This window comes from Myotis daubentonii, chromosome 17 (assembly GCF_963259705.1).
Source record: "Myotis daubentonii chromosome 17, mMyoDau2.1, whole genome shotgun sequence".
Taxonomy (NCBI): Eukaryota; Metazoa; Chordata; class Mammalia; order Chiroptera; family Vespertilionidae; genus Myotis; species Myotis daubentonii.
In genome coordinates this window covers 46,016,829-46,039,693 of record NC_081856.1, presented here as the reverse complement: position 1 = coordinate 46,039,693, position 22,865 = coordinate 46,016,829, and the positions used below count along the sequence as shown (strand labels likewise).

The 22,865-nt window shown below is 38.1% G+C and overlaps 1 protein-coding gene across 10 annotated transcripts in view; it reads left to right on the top strand.

Moving 5' to 3' along the window:
• Positions 1-21,480, top strand: part of ESRP1 (epithelial splicing regulatory protein 1) — a 50,807-nt gene extending 29,327 nt beyond the window's left edge. For 2 of the 10 annotated variants that reach the window (XM_059672226.1, XM_059672218.1), the window contains exons 13-16: positions 791-959; positions 12,098-12,248; positions 17,099-17,208; positions 19,925-21,480. In XM_059672226.1, the coding sequence (XP_059528209.1) occupies positions 791-959; positions 12,098-12,248; positions 17,099-17,173 (395 nt within the window). In that variant the 3' untranslated portion in view covers positions 17,174-17,208; positions 19,925-21,480. Of the gene's footprint in view, positions 1-790; positions 1,068-1,217; positions 1,291-12,097; positions 12,249-17,098; positions 17,209-19,924 lie in introns of those variants that run through there. The other 8 variants (XM_059672220.1, XM_059672219.1, XM_059672222.1 and 5 more) reach the window with 6 other exon arrangements.
• The last annotated feature ends 1,385 nt before the right edge of the window (positions 21,481-22,865 follow it).

Here is a 22,865-nt window from a genome sequence, read left to right as displayed (position 1 = left end):
TTTATTGATTTGAGAGAAGAGAGAGAGAGAAGAAGAAGAAGAAGGGAGAGGGATAGATAGAAACATTGATGAGAGAGAAACATCGATCAATTGGCTGCCTCTTGCATGCCCCCTACCAGGGATTGAGGCCACAAACCAGGCATGTGCCCTGACCAGTAATCCATCTGTGACTTCTTTGTTCATAGGGTGACTGATGGTCAACCCCAGAGCCACATTGCCTGTGCCCAGGTTGTTGTTTTGTTTTTGTGGGGTTGTTTTTTTTTTTTTTTTTACAAGTTTGAAGGTGTAGATTAGCTTCAAATCCCATCATCTGGGTTACCTTTAGGTGGAAATAATGCAAAGTTAACCCAGCTTTTAGTTGGAAATTATACTAAATGTCAGCCCTATGCTTCTTTCCTCAAAGTTTTTGTGGTAACCGGCACTCAATAGGGGGGGGGGGGGGGGCAGGGGAAATCACATGTCAAGAAATGGTTGAGCTGATGTTTGATGATACTGGTTTTTTCCAACTTTTAGACCAAGAACGGTTCTGTAGGTTGATGGAGTGTGAGAATTGAGATTACTTCTAAGTTTTGTCTGTATAGCCAAAGGAAGTTGCATGGGGTAGTATAAAGATTTGCTCTCTTACTTTAAAGGAATATGTGTGTGTGTGTGTGTGTGTGTGTGTGTGTGTGTGTGTGTGTGTGTGTGTGTGAATATATATATGCGCAATAGTAACCTTATGGCTTGAGTGCCAAGCACACATGCGTCAGCTGTTACAAATGTCTCAAAGTGTCTCTCTCTGCTTATGTAGGCCTGTCTCCTCCTTCCTACACATTTCCAGCTCCTGCAGCTGTGATTCCTACGGAAGCTGCCATTTATCAGCCCTCTCTGCTTTTGAATCCACGAGCACTGCAGCCCTCCACAGCATACTACCCAGCGGGCACTCAGCTCTTCATGAACTACACAGCTTACTATCCCAGGTGAGGCTATGACGGAGTGGAAATGAGGGACAGAAACAAATGACTCCTTTGATGGCGGGTGCCTGAGTTCACAAAAGACTATTGTCTGCCACGTTGAAGGTTACCATGGTAGGCAATAGCTTCTGGTCATCTCTAAGCAAGAAGTTTGTTTCAAGACAAAGCAAAATAAGTTGTGTGTTTTTTTTAAACCATATATTAACAACATCTTTTAGGCTATTTTTGTGTACAACTTTGCTTTTCTCCTTTCTCCTTTCTTAGGGCCCTAAGTGAGGGGCACTGTGATCATTGCAATAGGGTGGCAGTATCTTGTGAATGAATTTTAAAAAAGCAAACACTAAGAAAATCCTTAAAGATAACAATTATATTTTTAAATAGCATTAATTCCTGTTACCCCACAGTAAATAAAAACAGTTCTTTTAAACTGTACACAACTTGTATTCTTTCACCCCTAAGTCTTTACTAACAAGTCCAAAATGAGACTTATTTTGAACTTTCTTAGAATCAAATTTTTTATTTTTTTCTGGATTCTAGGGGAAAAAATTTTAAAAATTATAGTTGATATACAATATTATTCATTTCTTATGTACAACATAGTGATTAGACATTTATACAACTTACAAAGTGATCATCCCGATCTGTCTAGTACCCACCTGATACATACGTAATTAGTACAATTTTATTGACTGTATTATAACTGCCAACATGTACTTCCTAATTCCTTCATATTTTTCACCCACCCCTTCAAACCTCCTCCCATCTGGTAACCATCAATTTGTTCTCTGTATCTGTAAGTTAGTTTTTGTTTTGTTTGGTCATTTATTTTGTTTCTTAGATTCCACATATGAATGAAATCATTCCATATTTGTCTTACGCTAAGTGAAATAAGTTAGACAAAGACATATATGGCATGATTTCAACCATCCATGCTATTATAAATGGCAAGGTATTTGCTTTTTATGGTCAAGTACTATTTTATTATATACATGAACCACAACTTTTTTATCCAGTTGTCTATTGATGGGCATTTGGGTTACTTCCATATCTTGGCTCTTGTAAATAATGCTGCAGTGAACCTACGGGTGCATATATATATCTTTTTGAATTGGTGTTTTTCTTTTCTTTGGATAAATATCCAGAAGTGGAATTGCTTGGGTATATGGTAGCTCTATTTTTAATATTTTAAAGAACCTGTATACTGTTTTCCTTAGTAATACCACCATCCCACCAACAATTCATGAGGGTTCCTTTTTCTCCAAATTCTCATCAACACTTGTTGTTTGTTGCTTTATTGGTAATAACCATTCTGATAGATGTGAGGTGATGACCGATTGTGGTTTTAATTTGTGTTTACCTGCTGGTTAGTGATGGTGAGCATCTTTTCATATATCTATTCGCCATCGGTATGTCCTCTTTGGAGAAATGTTTGTTTAGGTCCTCTGTCCATTTTTTAAAATATATTTTTTTATTGATTTTATAGAGGAAGGGAGAGGGAGAGAAAGAAACATCAATGATGAGAGTCATCCCTCACACATACACACTCGGGATCGAGCCCAGAACCTGGGCATGTACCCTGATTGGGAATCGAATCATGACCTCCAGGTTCATAGGTCGATGATCAACCACCGAGTCACACCAGCAAGGCTGTCCCATTTTTTAGTTGTATTGTTTGTTTTTGATGTTGAGTTATATGAGTTCTTTCTAATGTTTTTTAATATAAATTTTGGATAGTAACCCTTTATTAAATGTGTCATTGGTGAATATCGTCATTCAGTAGATGGTCTTTTTGTTTTGTTGCTGGTTTCCTTCCTTTTGCAAAAGCTCTTCAGTTTGATGTATTCCCAGTTTCTCTTCTGTTCCCTTTCCCTGGGAGACATATCCCAACAATATTGCTATGAGGGACGAGGGATGAGGGATGTTATAGATTTTCCTGCATATGTTTTCTTCTAGGAGTGTTATGGTTTCAGGTATTATATTTCAATCTTTAATCGATTTTGAGTTTATTCTTGGATATGACATAAGAAAGTGTTTCAGTTCCTTTTTTTTGTTTGTATCTGTCTAGTTTTCCCAATACCATTTATTGAAGAGACTGCTTTTATCATGTCATTCAATACTCGTTTTATATGTTTAGGTCCTTTTGGTACTCCTTTGATGTGAATGTTGGCACGCTTGATGTTTTCCCCAAAGTCCCTTAAATTATTCTCATTATATAAATTCTTCCTTTTTCTCTTTTGATATTCCAATTGGGTGTTTTCCACTACCTTATATTATAGATCACTGATATTATTGTTTTATTTTAATTATTATTGATTTGAGAGAGAGATAAACATTGGTTTGTTGTATGCATTCTTATATGTACCCTGACTAGGGATCAAACCAGCAACCTTGGTGTATTGGGATGATCCATTATGTTTAATTCTTTTATAGAGTTTTTAGGGTCCCTGGCAGGTCTAATTGCCCATGATTTGCACTTGAATACATAAGGACCTCTCATTCTTAATTTTCTTTTTATAAAATTTATTAAAAATCTTTGTTAATCCAATAACCAGTTCAATTTATTAAAATTTTACTTTAACAGGCAATATTGCTCAAAATTAAACTTTTATCAGGTTTTGTTTTTTTCGTCCCCAGCTGTTTAGACTAAATGTTTTGAGTACTTCCACCAATATGTGACTTTTTAAAAAAGTGTCCTGGAACTAACACATCTGATTCCTACAGTTGCTATGTTACATTGTATTTTTCTTTCCTCTCCATCTCTAGTATTTTAGTAGGAAGGAAGAACTTTGGAATCTCAGTAGCAGTGAAGCTTGTAGCCACATTATTGAAACTATTCTTTATTCTACTGGGGGGAAAAAAGAATCAGGAGATAGCCATGATAATTGTAAGCTGGCCAGCTTTTAAAGGGTTGAAAAGACACAGAAGCATGTGTAATTAATTTTTCATCACTGAGTACTGTGTCAGGCACCTCTCCCAACTCCAATCTGTCACCTTCTGTGGACTCTGTGACAATCACTTGCTGGCAGTGGTTATAACAGAGGTCTTTGTTTACCTTTCTTACATCATTAGAATGTCAGGAGTGGAATGCATTGTTTCACTGCATACCTGGTGGAGTTTCTCAGCCTACAATACATTTATTTGCAGAATATGCAGTTCCCCCATTGACTTGCTCTCTGGGCGCTATTCAAAGAAGGAATCTCTTAGAAATAATTTTCCACCACAGTGAGATGGAAAACTCTTGAATTGAAACCCCAAATGCAGGAGGAACTGACATGTATGGCTTAATAGCTCCTGTAATTTTGGGCCCCTGACTATGTTAATTTTTTTCCCCTTTATTAGTTTTAAAGTTTGTAAAATCCTCATTGTTAACTCTTAAGAGTATAAAGTATAGTAAGGAAAAGGATATTCCCATTTACACACTTCACAGTCTAGAAGATGAACCACTATTATTAGTTTGGTAACATACACATTTGTATGAGCTTCTAAATAATGTGGCATACTTAAACCTGTACTGCCTATTTGTTCTGTTATATATAAACTTTCCAATATGTCATGGAGTTCTTCCTATTTATCTCATTCTTCTAACTTCCACATGATGTTAATATAATCGTAATTTAATAATTTATTTTTAGACATCTAATTTTATTTTCTCTAGTAAATAAAAGTTTCTGTTGATCTTTGTGTACTTATATTTCTGTGGGATAATTTAATGATAATTTATAAAATAAAAATAATTTGTAGGAATAATAACCTATAGAAATAAAATAAGCAAATTCCCAAAACAATAAGATATTTTACAGTTTTGGTAGAAAACCATTAATTTCTAACCTCACATGATTATTAAGGCATTTGAGGCTAACGGAAAACTTCGTTGTGTACATGTCTTTGATAAGTAGGCAAGTTTGAGATCTCACACTCTAAGCTAAAACAGATATTAAATCAGAAGATTTGAGTTTGTCTCTGAAAGTAACATTTCTGTAATTCCCCTCCATTTTAAAAAATGACATATGTCAGTTTGATTTCAGATTAATGCAATGTATTCATTGCTTTAAAACATCAAGATTCTAATGTATTTTGTGGATTTCTAAAAGCATGTCCCTCAAAAAAAGTTAAGCATTTTTAACTTTTAATTTTACTGAGCAAACTTATTTAGTATCTCTTGAGTGTGACATTGGGACTAGTAAGATTAATAATACATGGACCCATTGGTTCCACAAATGCAAACCGGAATTCAGTGTACAATATAATGACACTAGAATGTTGTAATAGTGCAATAAAAGCAATAGTGTAATAATGAAGAAGCGCCAGATAATTTTTGTTCATGGAAATGATTATCTCAGTTTTTTTCAGTTTGGATGATATTTCTAAATGATGTAAACAAGAACTGCTGTGGGCAATTTTTTCTCTACTATCAGTGAGAATTCATTCTAGCTTTCATGGAAGAAGTAGTCATTTGCTAGTCCAAAGACCTAATACATATAATGAGCAGTTCAGGGAATTAAAATGCAAATATACTTACAATTATTTTTAGCATTACAGAAAATTATGAAGCACAGGGAATCTCAAGAAAAAAAATAATTGCTCAAAAACCCTAATAAAATTGGTTTCAATTTATAGATCTGTTTTTCTAAGGGTTTTTCTTATAAAATTGGGATCATGTTATTTTCAAGAATAAGTTTAAAAATCTGTAAATAGCCGAAACCGGTTTGGCTCAGTGGATAGAGCGTCGGCCTGCGGACTGAAAGGTCCCAGGTTCGATTCCGGTCAAGGGCATGTACCTGGGTTGCGGGTGCGTCCCCAGTGGGGGATGTGCAGGAGGCGGCTGATCGATGTTTCTCTCTCATCGATGTTTCTGACTCTCTATCTCTCTCCCTTCCTCTCTGTAAAAAATCAATAAAATACATTTAAAAAAATAAAAAAATAAAAAAAATAAAAATCTGTAAATATGCAAATAAACGTAACTTGAGAATATCTATTACCCAGTTGTATCAATATTTTGCCATTTTTGTTTCATCTATTAACACTGTTTGCCTTACTACCAGAACACTTCAAAAGCTAGGGATTGCTTCTTTCTATTGCTATTTATGATGTGTCAAATATATTTTTAAATATAATGCTTTAAGAGTGAGTACGCACCTTACTCTTAAAGCATTAACACTCCAGTTAACAGAAAGAGAACTTGACTAAAATACATGTGCCAACCTTGATAAAGAAAATAACTCTGACATGGCTGGTGTGGCACAGTTGGAGTGACCTCCTGTACGCTGAAAGGTCGCAGGTTCAATTCCCTGGTGGGGCATGTGTGGGAGGCAAACAATCCATAGTGAGGTTTCTCTCTCTCCCCTTCTCCCCCCCCCCCAAAAAAAATAAATAAATGAAAAACATTAAAAATAAAATAACCCTACTTTGAATCTACTGTCCTATTTAAGCATTTCCTTGATATATCTTTAAGGGACTACACTAAAGTAGGCCCAATGGAAGAACTGACATTTGTATTATGAATTTTACTTAATAATAGAGGCTGATTTGTGATTTTCTTTATGAGTTAAGTAGTTTCTTAAACTACCTCTTTTTAAAAAAATTTTTCTCACTGAAAGCAAAATGTTGTATTAGCAAACGTTTTCCACTTACATACAAAATAATCAATAAGGTATCTCTGGAAACATAGACAGTGGATAACCAAGGAGCTGTAACAGGTTACTTTTACAGAGTGGTTCAGATCTGTTGGGGGGAACGGGTATGATGGAGTCATATCTGTACCTTCCCTATTGTACAATATTCCTATTCAAAAAGACAAAACTGTATTTTTTTAGATGACCATTTTTTTTTTCAAAAGTAACTTGTGAATGGACAATGTCTTTTGCTGCTTTGCCAAGAAGCACAGATTCCCATGTATCACGGTGTGTTTTGCTTGTTTCTTCGTTCTATGATGTAGCATTATATTACTTTTTAAAATGCATTTTCTAAAACATGTAAGAGGATCAGTTGTGTTATGATTTTGTGCTTTCAGTCAAACAACAAGATTACTTTCAAAATAATATCGAGTGTAGGATTCAGTTTTCAAATGAAACATGGGGCTTGCCCCAGCCTGGTGGCTCAGTTGGTTGGAGTATTGTCCCTGACAAAAAGAGGGTTTCTGATTCGATCCCCTGTCAGGAGGCACAGGACCCATGTTTCTCTTTCTCTCTCTTTTTCTCCCCCTTCCTCTCTCTAACGTGAGCAAAAACATATCCTCGGCTGAGGAATTTTTTTTTTTTTAATGGGGCTTTCTGGAGGCTCTCCTTGCTTTGAGTAACCAGCCTGTCGCTATACTATGTACTTGAAACATGATAACTGTAATGGCGGGTTATATTTTATACCCTTTAACATAGTTGGATTAAAATTTAAGTTTAGTTACTAAACTATTTTGACAGAACATAAATGAGCTGACTAGGTGAAATAGATTCTTGGAAGATCTCATTAAGCATTCCGAAGTGTTTTCATATCCGTTGGTTATTTAACTTTTTTTTGAAAGGTAGATACACATGCATACAGAGGTGTATACAGTCATGGCGCCCCATAAGGGATGTTTCAGTGAGAAGTGTCAGTGATGGATTGCACATAGAAAGGTGGATCCACAAGTTGTAAGAGCGCTGAAAATTTCCTAACACCTGATAGCCATCATAACCTCATTGCAAATACTGGTCATCGTGTTACAATTGTCTGCAGCAGGGGTGGGGCACAGCCAGCCCGCCGACCATATAAGGTGCGTGAAATCATTTGGTCTGGCCCTGCCAAGGCATTAGGGGTGAGTTAATTAAATGTTTGACCAGTTTTTACGTTGATCATGTTGTATGGCCCTCAAATGATGTTATACATGTCCAAATGGCCCTTGGCAGGAAGAAGGTTCCCCGCCCCTGATAGTATCCAGTAAAATAGCCACCTACACAGGTTTGTAGCATAGGAGCTGTATGGGAACGGAATGTTACCCCAAAATATGTCTTTGGCATTAGGATTATTTTAGCCTGATTAAGAAACAGCACACGAGCTTTGCGCAGTGGCAGTATGGTATGGTAGCCGATGAGGTTTATCCGAGGCGCGATTATTGCCAATTGTTTAAAAAAGAAAAAGAAACAGCACACAGGGAGAGGCTCTGAAAAGCAAGTTGAAGTTACTTTTTGTAAAAGATGTTTACGTTCGTTAGGAAAATCTCTGTTAGTAAGAATATCCCCTGCCTGTGAAGAAGAGGATGATTTTTATCACTAGAAACTCTTAGTACTGAAAACAACAATCTTAAATCTGCACAACCTTAACCTTGTTTACTTTGCTTTTCCTGGTAACCTGCCCCCCTCCCCCTCAACTCCTCACTCCCCCTTGTGGTAGTTAAGGTGGTGGCTGCAGCCATTCTGGGGAGTTACTCAGATCTCCTAAATCTCTCCCATGCTTACAGAAAGTATACATGTCATTAAGCTTTTTGTTTTTCTCCTGCTAATCTGTCTTTTTTTATTTTTTAATATATTTTTATTGATTTCAGAGAGGGAGGGGGGAGAGAGAAATATCAGTGATGAGACAGAATCATTGATCATTTGCCTCCTGCTCGCCCCCTACTGGGGATTGAGCCCAGAACCCAGGCACGTAACCTGTCCTGGAATCGAACTGTGACCTAGTTCATAGGACAGTGCTCAACCACTGAGCCACACCAGCTAGGCTAATCTGTCTTTTAATACAGCCAAGAACCTAGGAGAGAAGAAAATTATTTTTCCTCCTCTACAAAGCAGTAAGCTATACCATTTAGGTCTGTATAAGTGTACTCACTCAATGATGTTCAATCAATGATGAAATTACCTAAGGATGCATTACTCAGAGTTAAGCAGCACATGACCGAATATAGCCTTTCAAAAGAGCTAACAAATCCAGGATCCAGATATAGTAAGCGGTCCATGAGCAGTCAGGGAATTAAATTTCCAAAGAGTACTGAAAAGTTAACCTTGCTGAAATGGTTGATTTCAGATGAAAACTTAAAGTTAGTTCAAAAATTTCCTATATAACATCCAGCCGGGGTGGGTCAGTGGTAGAGTGTCTTATCTATGAATCAGGAGATCATAATTCGATACCAGTCAGGGCACATGCCTGGGTTGCGGGCTTGATCCCCAGTGGGGGGCTTGCAGGAGGCAGCCAATCAGTGAATCGTTCTCATTATTGATGTTTCTATCTCCTTCTCCCTTCCTATCTGAAACTTAAAAATTATAATGAAAATTTTTTAATTTCCTACATGAAAACAGTCACTTTCCAAATAAAAGGTCTTTATAACACTCAGGGATTTAATGAATGTTAGTCCAAAAGGATCTGTGTAGTGATTTTGTCAGGCAGTGGGAACCAGGTGTCTTTCACGGGACTTCTCATGTTTCCTATTCTGATATGTTGTGCCCATCCAGAGGGGAGAATTCAGTCCTCTAATCTTTTCACTTAACCTCTTTCTTTACCTGATAGGTAATGCTGTGATCCTCTCTCCTCTAGAGAAATATGGCAAGTCCTCAAATGATAAATACTGCCACACTATGACTTTATATTTTAGAATGCCGCCCGATAACATTAATCAGTGTCACCAATGTTTAGTAATTTGTAATATTAAATGAGTAAAGTGTATGTGACACTTGTTTTCTCTAGAGTGTATATTATGAGTGTCATGGGGTAGGCATCCTGGCCCCCAGTATTTTTTTTATTTATTTATACACACACACACACACACACCTGTTCACAGAATTTTGAACAACTTATTAGGATACATTGAACATTATGAAATTAAATGATATAAATTAGTACCTGGGAAAATGTAGGATAGGAAGCAGTGTTTGAATGGTCTCACAACAGGATCTCAAGCAACTAAATTAGAATTGCAAACCTCAAAACTTCAAAGGAAAGGAGGCCAGACTCAGGGAAACAGTTTTTCTCTACATTGGGTTTAAATTTTTTTTTTACCTAAATATGTGGAAAGGACATGGAGTACTGCAGTGGAGGAAATCTGGAACAACTTTATGATACGCGCACTTGTGTGCTAAATTCAGCGATTTCTTAACACGTGTGGCTTGTGAAGGAGCCTCAGCCATGGTCATAAGTACTGTCTGTGCAGCAGCAGTGCTCCATGGTGCCGAACTAAACCTTTGGTAAAGCCCTTCTCCTGATGTTTTTCTTTTCGCTTCATTTCCTCTCACCCCCACCTCAGTTCTTTGTTCAGGCAGCTCAGCAAGGTTTCTGACCCAGCTCAAGTGCAGTCCCCTTGTTCATTTATGTGATGTGGTACGATCTTCCAGCACTCTCTAGACCTTTGAATTCATTGCTGTATTGACTTGTGAAAGTTACATTATTAACACTATGTGCACAAGAGACACTGATAAATATTGACACTTGAGAATCTAAAACCTAACTAAAAATACAATGGATGTGAGTAAGAACCAAAAACAGTGACTAACAAATGAGCATAAAGATTAGGATGAGTTTCTGATATAGTCTGGCTTTGATGGACAGCCCTTATCTGTTTTTTCTTTTTTAACTGTATTGATTTCAGAAAGGGGGAGAGACAGAAACCTCAGTGATGAGAGAATCATTGTTCAGTTGCCTCCTGCACGCCACCCGCTGGGGATTGAGCTTGCAACCCAGGCATGTGCCCTGACTGGGAATCGAACCGTGACCTCCTGGTTCATAGGTGGACGCTCAACCACTGAGCCACGCTGGCCAAAAAAAAAAAAAAAGATACTCTCTTTTTCAATGTTTGGTAAATTCACCTGTGAAGCAATCTCTCCCAGGTGACTCTACTAGGCAAACAAGTTGAGGATCACCACTTTAGAAACTGAAGTGGTTAAAGGCAGCTTGATGCCAAGTAATGCTTTCAGGCTCTCCCATATTTTCAAAATAGTGAAATAGAATGATGGTTATGGAAATAGCAAAAGTGAAATAACAAATTATTGCATTCTATGATTTATGGAATAATGTGGTATGTTTGATCATTGCATCTGGAGAACAGTTCTGTGAAACTTGAGAGGTGCTATCATCCCCATCTACCAAATGATGTAATTGAAGTTAAAAGAAATTTAGTGACTTGCTCAGGGCTACTGTGCCAATTAAAAAATGGAGTCTGGAACTGGGTGCACACCTGGCATCATTCCTATTAACCATTAGTTAGGATTATGTAGGCTACAGAATCTCAAAGATTTTTAGTCCCTTTCATTTTTGTGTTTGCTTGTCTTTGAAATGGGATAATCACCTACGTAGAAAGATTTATGAAGGTTAATAATCTAAAACTGTGGGTCTTTGTTGCTCTTTAAGCTAATAACCTATTTTAAAATTTTCCCAATATTTTCAGTTACGGGTTTCTGGCCACTAATTGTGGTGGAAAACCTAGTGGGTGGTGAATAGGATGAAACTTACTTAATAATATGGTAATTACTTAAGCTGCCATATAAAGAAGAATTAGGTATTCACTTGGTGTGTGCTCCTTGGGGGTGGTGATTGCTGTAGGTGAACCAAGAGGGACTCATGCGTCAGCTTTCCCGTTATGTTAATGGTGGTTGATTTTAATTTGCTGTGAATCTTTTCCACTTTACCCACCACCTCCTCCTCTTGCTTTTTAGTCGAGTTGGAAGTGATAACAACTCAGAGGTGCTTCCGTATTTTTGTATTATTGTGCTCCACTTACTATGCAGTACCTTTGCTTGTGGGCATGGGTAAAGCAATCTGTTCCTTGGGAAAATCCCTTCAAATGCTGCTTTCTTTCGGTGTCTGTGGCGATGGCTCCTATTAGTTCTTCGTATTCATGCCTTAGTATTCCTGATGGCCAGCCGGTTAATCATCAATGAGCTGGGCTGTGCAAGTGGTGCTTTGTGGTTGAGTGCCCTGAAAGGCTTAATTCTCTCCTTCCTGTCCTTTAAGAATCTCAGCGAGGACGGGATCTTTGAGGAAGCCCTGCACTTAACTCTGCATTAACCCTTCTCCCTTGTAACTTCAGGCTTTCCTGGGAATGCAGTGCTCTTACCTGGCTTGGGAGTGATACCTCGGATGATTGTGAGATCACCCTGAGAGAGTCTGTTACCTTAAGTAGCTAATGTTTGTAGAGTAAATATTCGATGTTGTCTATTCCCATTGGTTCACTGTACTTTCTCTTCCTTTAGCCCCCCAGGTTCGCCCAATAATCTTGGCTACTTCCCTACAGCTGCTAATCTTAGCGGTGTCCCACCACAGCCTGGCACGGTGGTCAGAATGCAGGGCCTGGCCTACAATACTGGAGTTAAGGAAATTCTTAACTTCTTCCAAGGTTACCAGGTCAGTAGCTTGAAGAAGAAAAACTATTCAGTGCCCTTAATACTTAAGTTGATTTGCCTAAAGAATGCAGCCAGGAAAGAAACCGATTCTCTGTAACTCGTGTGTGTACACGCGCTACTAGATGGCTCACGGAGGCAGAAAGAGCCGGCATCAGTCAGTCAGTCGGGAGGACCAGTTGAGTGCTGACTTCTAGCTCATCCCTTTGACGAGATCAGGGCTTTTTCCACGCTATGTTTGTTACTTCTATTTAATCTGTTGGTGCTTTTTTGGGAAAAGCTCTTTAGGGCACATAGCAGTGTGGGTCTTTCCATCTAGAACAGGACTGGCTAAAGAGTTTTCCTCAAAGTCAAATTATTTTTTCTTTTTTTTTTAAATCCTCACCTGAGGCTATATCGTTTATTTGTTCAGTTCTTTGCTTTTATTGGAGAGAGAGGAGAGAGAGAATCGAGGATTGGTTGCCTCCTTCTGGGGATTGAACCTGCAACCTTTTGGTGTACAGGAAGGAGGACACTATGACCAGCTGAGCCACCTGGAGGGGTCCAAGTCAAATTCTTGACTAACAAAAAAATACTTTAACGTGGTGTTGAAATTGAATATTTACAAAGTTGTCAGAGGGCTCTATGCCTATCCTGAAAAAAAGAAAAGAAAAGGAAACTCAATGAATCTTTAGGTAAGAACTCCTTAAAATGAGCTATAGGATATTCATTGAGCCTTTTATGTAACGACCCACAATTAATTCTTGTGAAACTGGTATTACTCTTGTCACTCTGCCACTGCCTGTGTCCATCAGTTGTTTTCCAACTTCAGATAAAGAAAGAGGTTTTTCTTGGTAAGCTCTCTTTAACAATGAGCAAAATCCCCTCATTGCCATCTCATCTGAGCAGACACCTTTCCTTAAATCACATAATACCTAGAACCGAACTCTTCTTTCTTGCAGTAGCTAAAAATCATTATCATACAGCCTTTTGATTGCATTAATAGCAAGAATTGTCTTTCTTCTTGGAGCTGAACTTGGCTTGAGTCTTTACAAGTTGGGAAACCTTTGTAGCAGTGGTTCTCAACCTGTGGGTCGCGACCCCTCTGGCGGTCGAACGACCCTTTCACAGGGGTCGCCTAAGACCATCCTGCATATCAGATATTTACATGACGATTCATAACAGTAGCAACATGACAGTTAAGAAGTAGCAACGAAAATAATTTTATGGTTGGGCCACAACATGAGGAACTGTATTTAAAGGGCCAGAAGGGTGACAACCACTGCTTTATAGGCATAATTGTCAAATCCTGAAATAGCCCTTAATTGTTTATAGTACAACATTTTAAGGGTTGTGCCCGCAGAAGCTGTTTTCACTATTAGAATGGACTTACAAGCTTGGTGTCCATGAATCATGGAAGATTGTGGAGCTCAACGAAATTTTGTGTGTGTTTTTTTTTTCCAGATAGCAGTAGATACTTTGCTTTTTCCCTAAACAATTAAGCTGCCTAACAGAGGAAGCCCTTGCAGAGATGACTCAGTAGTTGAGCTTCAACCTATGAACCAGGAGGTCAGGGATCGATCCCCTGCAGGGGGGGGTGCAGGAGGCAGCCGATCAATGATTCTCTCTCATCACTGATGTTTCTATCTCTCTCTCCCCCTCTTCCTTCCTCTTTGAAATCAATAAAAATATCTATATATTTTTTAAAAGTTACTTTCTAAGCTTCATATCTGATTTATTAGGTTATGAAAAGAATAGAGAATTTTATCAAAGGTTATTAAGGGGTTGCTTAGCCCTGGCTGGTGGTTCTCAGTGGTTAGAGCTTCAGCCCACGCACCAAAAAGTCTCAGGATCGGTTCCCAGTCAAGGGCAAGTACCTGGGATGTAGGTTCATTCCCAAGCAGCAGTCAAGGCGCGTGCAGGAGGCAACCAATCCATGTCTCTTTCCCTCTCTCTGTCTTTCTCTTTTCCCGTTCCCTTCCATTCCATCTAAAAGCAATGGAAAATCCTCAGATAAAAAGTAAAAAAAAAAAAAAAAAAAAAAAAGTTTGCTTAATCTCATGGAGTAAACATTTGAGTTTTATAATTTCCCCCATTGTTTTTCAATTCTAGAAAGTATAGGCAAAGTTTTAGGTTTTAGTAGTCAGCTGAATTAATTTGTTTTTTATTTTGACTGATCAACTTTTACATTCACACTGAATAGAATTAAGCAGTCGTACACATACGTTGGTTTGAGATTAAGCACAATTGCTGCTGTTATGAAGTATGGGATGGCTGGCTTTTGTGGGTATTTATTCTACCACAAATCAGTAATAATCATTTTTAGATTTGCGGCTAAAATATTGGTGTGCATCTGAGTTGTGATACAATAACTTCAATCTGCAGCAGTTTATCATCAAGATTGGGGTAGAGTTATCTGATCAAAAGCATGAAGGTTGTGCAAAATGATTACATCTCTAGGCATTTGGCCTTCCATTTCCGAAGTGCCTGGAATTTATGACCTGGCCAATGACTTAGGAGTATGTAGGGACCTCGATTTTTCAATTCAGTATATCAAATTATTGCAATGTTTTCCTTCAGTAATTTGAGCTTTAAGATAGTTACAATGCATCATTCAAAATCTTTTCTATCCTAAGTTTTTACCACTCTCACATAAAAGCTCATATTTTCTACTTTCTCTAAGACTTCATAATTTTTTTAAATAAATTATTTTTATCTCAGTTATATTAAGAACAGAAAATAACAGCCATGCTTTTCAGCAGCTGTGAAGCTGGGGAGATCTGGCCGGGCCGAGGACAGAGGATCTCATTATCCTTCCAGCGATTTGGCCCTCCTATGAAGGCCCTCCGTAAAAGAGACTGATCCTAAAAAAGAAAGAAAATAACAGCCACTCGCTGTGGGATTCCAGATTCTTTAGATACCATTTTGTCACAGACCAATCAATCAGAGGAGGACTTTTTAAATCTTTACTTACAGTGTATTTATTGCTGGTTGCTGATTTAATAGTTTTTCATCTGATTTCTGGTTATTTAGCATTTGTTTTATGTAATTATATAATTTACTTATATTAAGCAAATACTTGGTAATAATTGGTTGAGAGAATGAAATCTCTCCATAGTTTAATTCTGGCTTTTATTTATTTATTTTATATATATATATACATATATTTTATTGATTTTTTTACAAAGAGGAAGGGAGAGAGAGAGAGAGAGTTAGAAATGTCGATGAGAAACATCGATCAGCTGCCTCCTGCACATCTACTGGGGATGTGCCCGCAACCCAGGTACATGCCCTTGACCGGAATCGAACCTGGGACCCCTCAGTCCGCAGGCCGACGCTCTATCCACTGAGCCAAACCGGTTTTGGCTTAATTCTGGCTTTTAAAAATACATATATCTTGCCCGGCCGGTGGTGTTCAGTGCTTGAGTTGTCGACCCATAAACCAAGAGGTCTCTGGTTTTATTCCCGGCCAGGGCACATACCCAGGTTTTGGTTGTGGGCTCAATCCCCAGTGGGGGCTGTGCAGCTGATTAATGTTTCTCTCTCACTGATGTTTCTCTCTATCGCTCTCCCTTCCTCTCTCTCTCTCTAAAATCAGTAAAAATATTTTTTGAGCCCTAGCCTGTGTGGCTCGGTGGATAGAGCACCAGCCTGGAGACTGAAGGGTCCCAGGTTCGATTCTGGCCAAGGGCACATGCCCAGGTTGCGGGCTTGATCCCCGGTAGGGGGCATGCGTGCAGGAGGCTTCCAATCAGTGATTCTCATCATTAATATTTCTCTCTCCCCCTCTTCCTTCCTCTCTGAAATCAATAAAAATATATTTAAAATACATATATGTTTTTGAAAATACATATATCTTGATATAATGATGGCATATATTATTCTCTATACATATGTTATTTTTAAATACAGTTTTTGGAATTATGTTTCCTCCACTCAGCAAAATTCCTTCTATAAAACTTCTCCAACTTAAGTTTTCCATACTTCAGTAAGGGTGAGGCTGGAAAGGGCAGGATTTCCACAACAGGGGGAATTGTGGTGGGCTCAGCAAAATGCAGGGCATGGGTTCTGCTAGGAAATCTGAGTCTTATAAAGATAAGGTACCTGAGTTAGGCCCATTTTGAGGAATGAGATTAATAGAATGAGGACTGCATTTACTGAAGATAAACCACCAGTAAAACATTTGATGATGAGAATCATTCTGGTCATGAAAATAAGCCTGTATTTTATATTTTAGTTGATGGGTCTGTTATTCTGAATGGACTCTTGAGAATCCTTATATTAATTCCTTTTAAGTTTTTCATTTGCTCTTTGCATGATCTTTTACTGTCGATGATTTTGCATTTTCAGCAAGTGCTAGACTTTATTCATGATCTCTTTGGGCTTTTCACTGCTAAGATTTTTACTTGCTGTCTTACTGAGAGATTAGAGCAGTATTGAAAATACATCGAATACTATTTAAAGTTGACAGGGTTGTTAGGACATATTTGGCTTATTTTAGAATACCTTGCAAATAGTTGGTGCTCAAATATTTGCTATCTAGTCATACCTATGGTATCATGGAAACTGTACTGTTAGCAGGCCCTGAAGTACTTGGTGATGTTTACTGTGGAATGGTGGTGGTGTGTGTGTTTAATCTATGTGTTCAATCAAACTTCCCTCCCAGAAGGGATTTTTAAGGTATTCAGACATGTTAAGTAACAAATGAAGACTTGGGATTAACAGTTATGTATATGGCTTGTACCAGTTTTAACTTGTTTTCTATAGTCTAAATGCCCGATAATTGGTTGGTAGATCTATTCAGTTGAAATACTAACCATTCAAGGTGACAGTTTGTCCATCTTTTGATCCTGTTTGTTTTAACTTGCATTTTAGTATGCAACCGAGGATGGACTTGTACACACAAATGACCAGGCCAGGACTCTACCCAAAGAATGGGTTTGTATTTAAGGGTCCCAGCAGTTAGACCACCCTCAGAAAAGAAGGTAAGGCTCTGTGATATGAAAGGTAAATTATAAAGGGCTAAACAAATAGAGGTCAAGAATCAGAAAGTGTTTTCTTAGGAATCAGGGGAGAAGGTTCCTCTTTTCTCTAGTGGATGTAAGTGTGTCAGAAACACTGGAAGGGATGGAGACTGCAGTGAAGATTGTCGTCTCAGTAGGTGGTATCTAAGCAACATTTGTGGATAATAGTATGTTATCCTCCTATATAATAAAAGGGTAATAAGCAAATTGAATGGCGGCATGACCAGTTGCTACGATCGCACTGACCACCAGGGGGCAGACGCTCAACGCGAGAAGCTGGGCTCATGGCTGGCAAGTGCAGCGGGGGTGGCAGGAGCCTCTCCCGCCTCCACGGCAGCGCTAAGGATGTCTGACTATCAGCTTAAGCTGTCCGTTGTACATCCTCCGAGGGCTCCTAGACTGCGAGAGGGTGCAGGCTGGGCTGAGGGAGTCTCTGAGTGCATGAATTTTGTGCACTGGACCTCTAGTTTGGGATAAGGGGAAACCTTTCCATTTGAAAATTCTCTTGCTATATCTCATGTGGACTATTGGTTAGGATTTGCCTATTCTGGATATTTCGTATAAATGGAATTATATTATATACCTGGCTTCTTTCACTTCACATGTTTTTGAGGTTCATCTATGTTGTAGCATGTATCATTACTTTATAACTTTTTGTGGCTGAATAATATTTCATTGTACAGATATAACACATTTATCCACTGATGGACATTTGTGCTGTTTCCATTTTCTGGCTATTGTGAATGCTAGCACTGATGTTAGCATTTATGTACACATATTTAAGTACTTGTTTTTCATTTTGGGACTTATGTATCTATGAGTGGAATCAGTGAGTCATTCTATTAAGTTAGGTATACTTTTTTTCCAGTTTCATTTTTTAAAAATTGTGGTCAAATATACATATCATAAAATTCATCGTTTTTTAAGTTTACAGTTCAGTGGCATTAAATACATTTCACATTGTTGTGTAAACATCGCTACTATCTAACTCCAGAACTTTTTTCTTTTCTCCAACTCTGTTTACCTTAAATAATAAATTCCCATTTCTCTCTTTCCCCAGCCCCTGGCTTCTCCCATTCTTCTTTCTGTTTTAATGCATTTGACTGTTCTGGTTACTTCGTAAGTGGAATGACATAGTATCTGTCCTTTCATGACTTGCTTTTCACTTAGCATAATATTTTTAAGGTTCATCTAGGTATAATTTAAATGTGATTTATTCCAAAATGATTGCAAGGTTTTTGTTGCATATCTTTTTCCTTTTCTAAAACTAAATCTAGAGGGAAGGAACCCTGATAAAGTTTCTTTGAAATTAGTTGGGTTGGGGTTTTTTTTTTTTTTTTCCTTTTCCTATTAATTATAGCCTTTTCTTGAAGGATGATGCATTCTGGGTGAGGCTCCTCAAGAGGTGGAGTTGTAGGAACATGCTCAGGCAATAGTGTGGTTTATTTCTTTATTATTAGGTTTGCTGAAATTGGCTTGCTGACATGTTGTTTTCAAATTTTGTCAACATTTTCATGGTTAAGGACCCTGTGGGCTTCAACCATATGGATTCTAAATTGAAATTGGGGTTGCCAATAAAATGTTATCCTTGAGAAGTCACAATTGGGGACTCATCCTCTTATTCTGAGGTTGTAGAGACTCCAGTTCTGAGTTGGGAGTGATAGATTCTCTGCCATTTTCAAAGAGGTTTCAGGAAGCATCATGCCCAAATACTTAGCAGTGGGACTGTGGAGGATTTTCTAGTGTAGTTCACAGGGGTAGGAACCCATTAGTCTAGCCTGTGGATATTCATTTTGGTTCGTACTTTGTCTTTCCCAGTGTTCTTTATTCAGGCCCTCCATGCTGTGTATGAATTTGGTAAACCTACTATCTCTTGTAAAATGAGTATATTGAATAAGAAATGATTATAAAAGGAACTTTTTGGTGTTACATTAGAAATGTTCTAAATTGACTTTTGGTGGATAGGAGGATGCTCTCACCGGCTGCGCAGTGTTTTTATTTTAAAGTTTTTGTGTGGCGTATAACTGAAATGTCATAGTGCAACCAATACTGTGTTCAGATTCTCAACCTGCCGGTTTTTCAGCATCTATAGGATTAATTGCTCTGGGCCTCAATTTTCTCATTGGTGAAATAGGGAAAACATGGTAATCTAATAGGGTAGTTGTGAGGGTGAAATAACCCAACTAAAGGTTCCTAATCCACTACATGCTAGTCTTTGGCATGTAGAGCTCATGTTTGCTGCTGTGTCATGCCTCCGTGCTGCTTATTGATTCAAATATTTTTGTTTGAAATTAATGGTTTTATTTCTTTTAATAATGATATTTAAATGTCTAAAATCGGAGGGATGCCGTCATAACTTGGGGACCCAGGCTAAGGAGTGAATAGAATAGTCTCTCCATAAAAGGAGTTGAGTCAAGTAGGGAGATGGAAGCATACACAGTATTCTATGCATGATGATACAAAGGGTAGGAAATTGCTGAAATGCAAATTATCACATAACCTTCATTTGCCTATGCTGTACTCCCCAAGAATTTGCTGTATAAATGCCAACTATGTGAACTACCTTAAGGCTTTTTTAGAGCTTTTAGAATTGAAAATTACTATGTTTTTATAACTGCTAAGAATTAAAAATTTTAGAGACTATAATATTTCCTTTTATTCATTTTCCCCCCTCCAGTGTTTGAAAGATGTATGGTGATCCTGAAACCATAAGACACCTCATCAACTTCAAGCAACTTCAGGGGAAGTTTGTCTACACTCAGGCTGCAGTATTTTCAGCAAACATGATTGGACAGTGGGCCTGTGCCCTATCTTTTGGTGGAGTGGAAAATTTGAGCCAGTGAAGCCAAATCCTTCTAGAAGCAGAGTGCCTGGCTCCTTGCTGATTGCATTTAAAATGTGAAATGGAAATTGGATGTCTCCATTACTTCCAGCCAACGTGGCATCATACGTGTTTCTTAAGTTTCATGCCTTGGGAGGAAAAATACTCCACTATACATGTCTACTATCTCCACCAAAAACTCTGTTATGCAAACTTCATTTTTGTGTGTTCCCGCTCTTCTCTCCATCTCCCTACTTTCTACACAATCATGTCCTCTTACTAAGTAATTCAAGAAAAAGGTCTTGGAATACTTAAATCACAAACTTAGAAATAAAACTAATATTTTCTTAGTTTCCTGGCCATGATGATATCTCATAGCTAAAAAAAAAACAAAACAAAACAAAACAAAAAACCCACAATGAAAACAATTTTAAAATACCTTGGGATAAATCAGAAATAGCACAGCCACCACAAAACATACATAGTTTAAAAGTTGGATCTCTTTTCCCAGCAGATACCAGTTGTAAATAAGAATGAACTCTAGGGGCCAAAATGCAAAACCAAAAATGAAGCAGCTACATGTAGTTTGTAATTTCTAGTTTGATCTGTAACTGAACATTGTGGCTTTGTATGTATTATTTTATATTGTGCTTTTCCCATTGTTGATTGTTTGGACTTGAATAAGAGCAATTCCATAGTTTTAAATATGACAAAGATGAGAATATGTGGACAGTGTGTTCTGGAAGGCAGTGTACTCACTGAAGTGAATGCTTGTATATATTAAGATAGCCTTAAACCTTCTCTACTGCCTTAACTCTCAAACAATAAAACTTTTAAAGCCTGGGATTATGGTCAGCATGCTAGACTGAGAGGTAAACACTGGTGTGGTTAGAGCAGGTACTGATGCTGTCAGTATTCAGCACTGTGTGTTTAGCTGTGTTTATGCTAGCTACAGAAGTGCAGTATTAGGCACTAGCTAGCTAGTACTGCTGCCTCATGGAACTCCAAAGAGGAAAACAGGATTTGATTAACTCAGTGCACGTTTCTTTAAGTTACTCATGTTGTCCTTTGCTTGAATGCAATGCCATGCAGATTTTCGTGGCTGCTAATTTTTATTTACTTTGCATTATGTTGACTAACGCTTGGAGAACCAAACATCCCTTCTGCACCTGACCATGAATCGCCCTTTAACTGCAGTAAGAAAAAATAAAAATAAAAAACAAAACCATTTTGTGTGAATATTGGTGATAACTGGCACTTAAGATCAGAAAACAGTTCTTTATACTTGATGCCTTAAGATGCAGTCTGCCCAAAGTTCTGAAAGACTGATAGGCAAGTAATACTACAATACTACTACTGAGTTTTTGTAGGATATTTACATTTGATAATAAAACTCACCTGTTTAATCTCAATGTTTCCATTCTTTTTTTGTTATAAAAAGAGCTATAATGGTCGAAGGGCATTGGGTCAGCCATCTTTTCCTGAGGTGGTAAGATTTTCCCCTAAGTTTACCATAAGTATTTATAAAAACCTCAGTGGATAGGGCGTCGGCCTGTGGACTGAAGGGTCCCAGGTTCTATTCCAGTCAAGGGCATGTACCTTGGTTGCGGGCACATCCCCAGTAGGGGGTGTGCAGGAGGCAGCTGGTCCATGTTTCTAACACTCTATCTCCCTTCCTCTGTAATAAATCAATAAAATATATTTTTAAAAAACTATTAATGATAAATGCACTCCAGATACAATACAACCATCCCTAGATTGTTAATTATTGAAACTTGGTGACTTTTTTAAAAAAAAAATATTTTTATGATTTTAGAGAGGAAGGGAGAGGGATAGAGATTGAAACATCAAAGATGAAAGAGAATCATTGACTGGCTGCCTCCTGCACGCCACCTACTGGGGATTGAGGCCGCAACCCAGGCATGTGCCCTTAGCCCAGAATCAAACCTGGGACCCTTCAGTCCGCAGACAGACACTCTGCACTGAGCCAAACTGGCTAGGGCCTTGGTGACATTTAACGGTTGTGGAAGTCAGAGATATTAATATTTGGTCCTTGCATTTACTGGAGCTCTAGTTGCTTGACGACTTGAAAACCTGTTTAAGCCACATGAAAGTAATACAATCTAGAACTTTAGTGTTTCTGAATTTCACATACTTATTTTTTCTAATCACTCTTCCTGCTGATGCTAAGTTCTCCAATATTGTCTAGTCCAAATTTTATCCATTTTTGGGGGCTATGGTACAGTCTTGACTGACTTCTTCCATTTCAGAGCTATATATATTGCCATTATCACTTGTTTGACATATAATCTTGTTAAAGAGCTGAAGTGTATCAATTCTGAATTTCTATTATAGCCATAAGGGCAGGAAGTATACCTGTATGTCAATCAAATGTCTAGCACATTTCTGTTCACTCCGTTTGCCGTTCTTAAGCACTCACTGAATAGAGTTTAATTTACCCAGGAAAGTTTTTCATTCCCAGTCTTTGCCAGTGTCATTTACAAAAATGGGACCATTGCTTTCAGGTTTGTGTTTCAGCTTTGGGTCTCTGCCGTTATCTGCAAGGAGATAAAAAATAAAGTTTTCTCCTTTCAGAGCCAGGGTGGACAGAGCATTTGCAGAAATGCCCACACATGATTGTGCACACGTTATTGCCCACTGCAGATGACGCATGCTGCTCTTGTGTGTTGCGAGATACTCGGAACAAAATGAAGCCAACGCCATCATTTTGCAGTGCCCTACCAAACTTTTTGTGGAGATTTATATTCTGGACTATGCTGCAGTTTTTGATGGATGA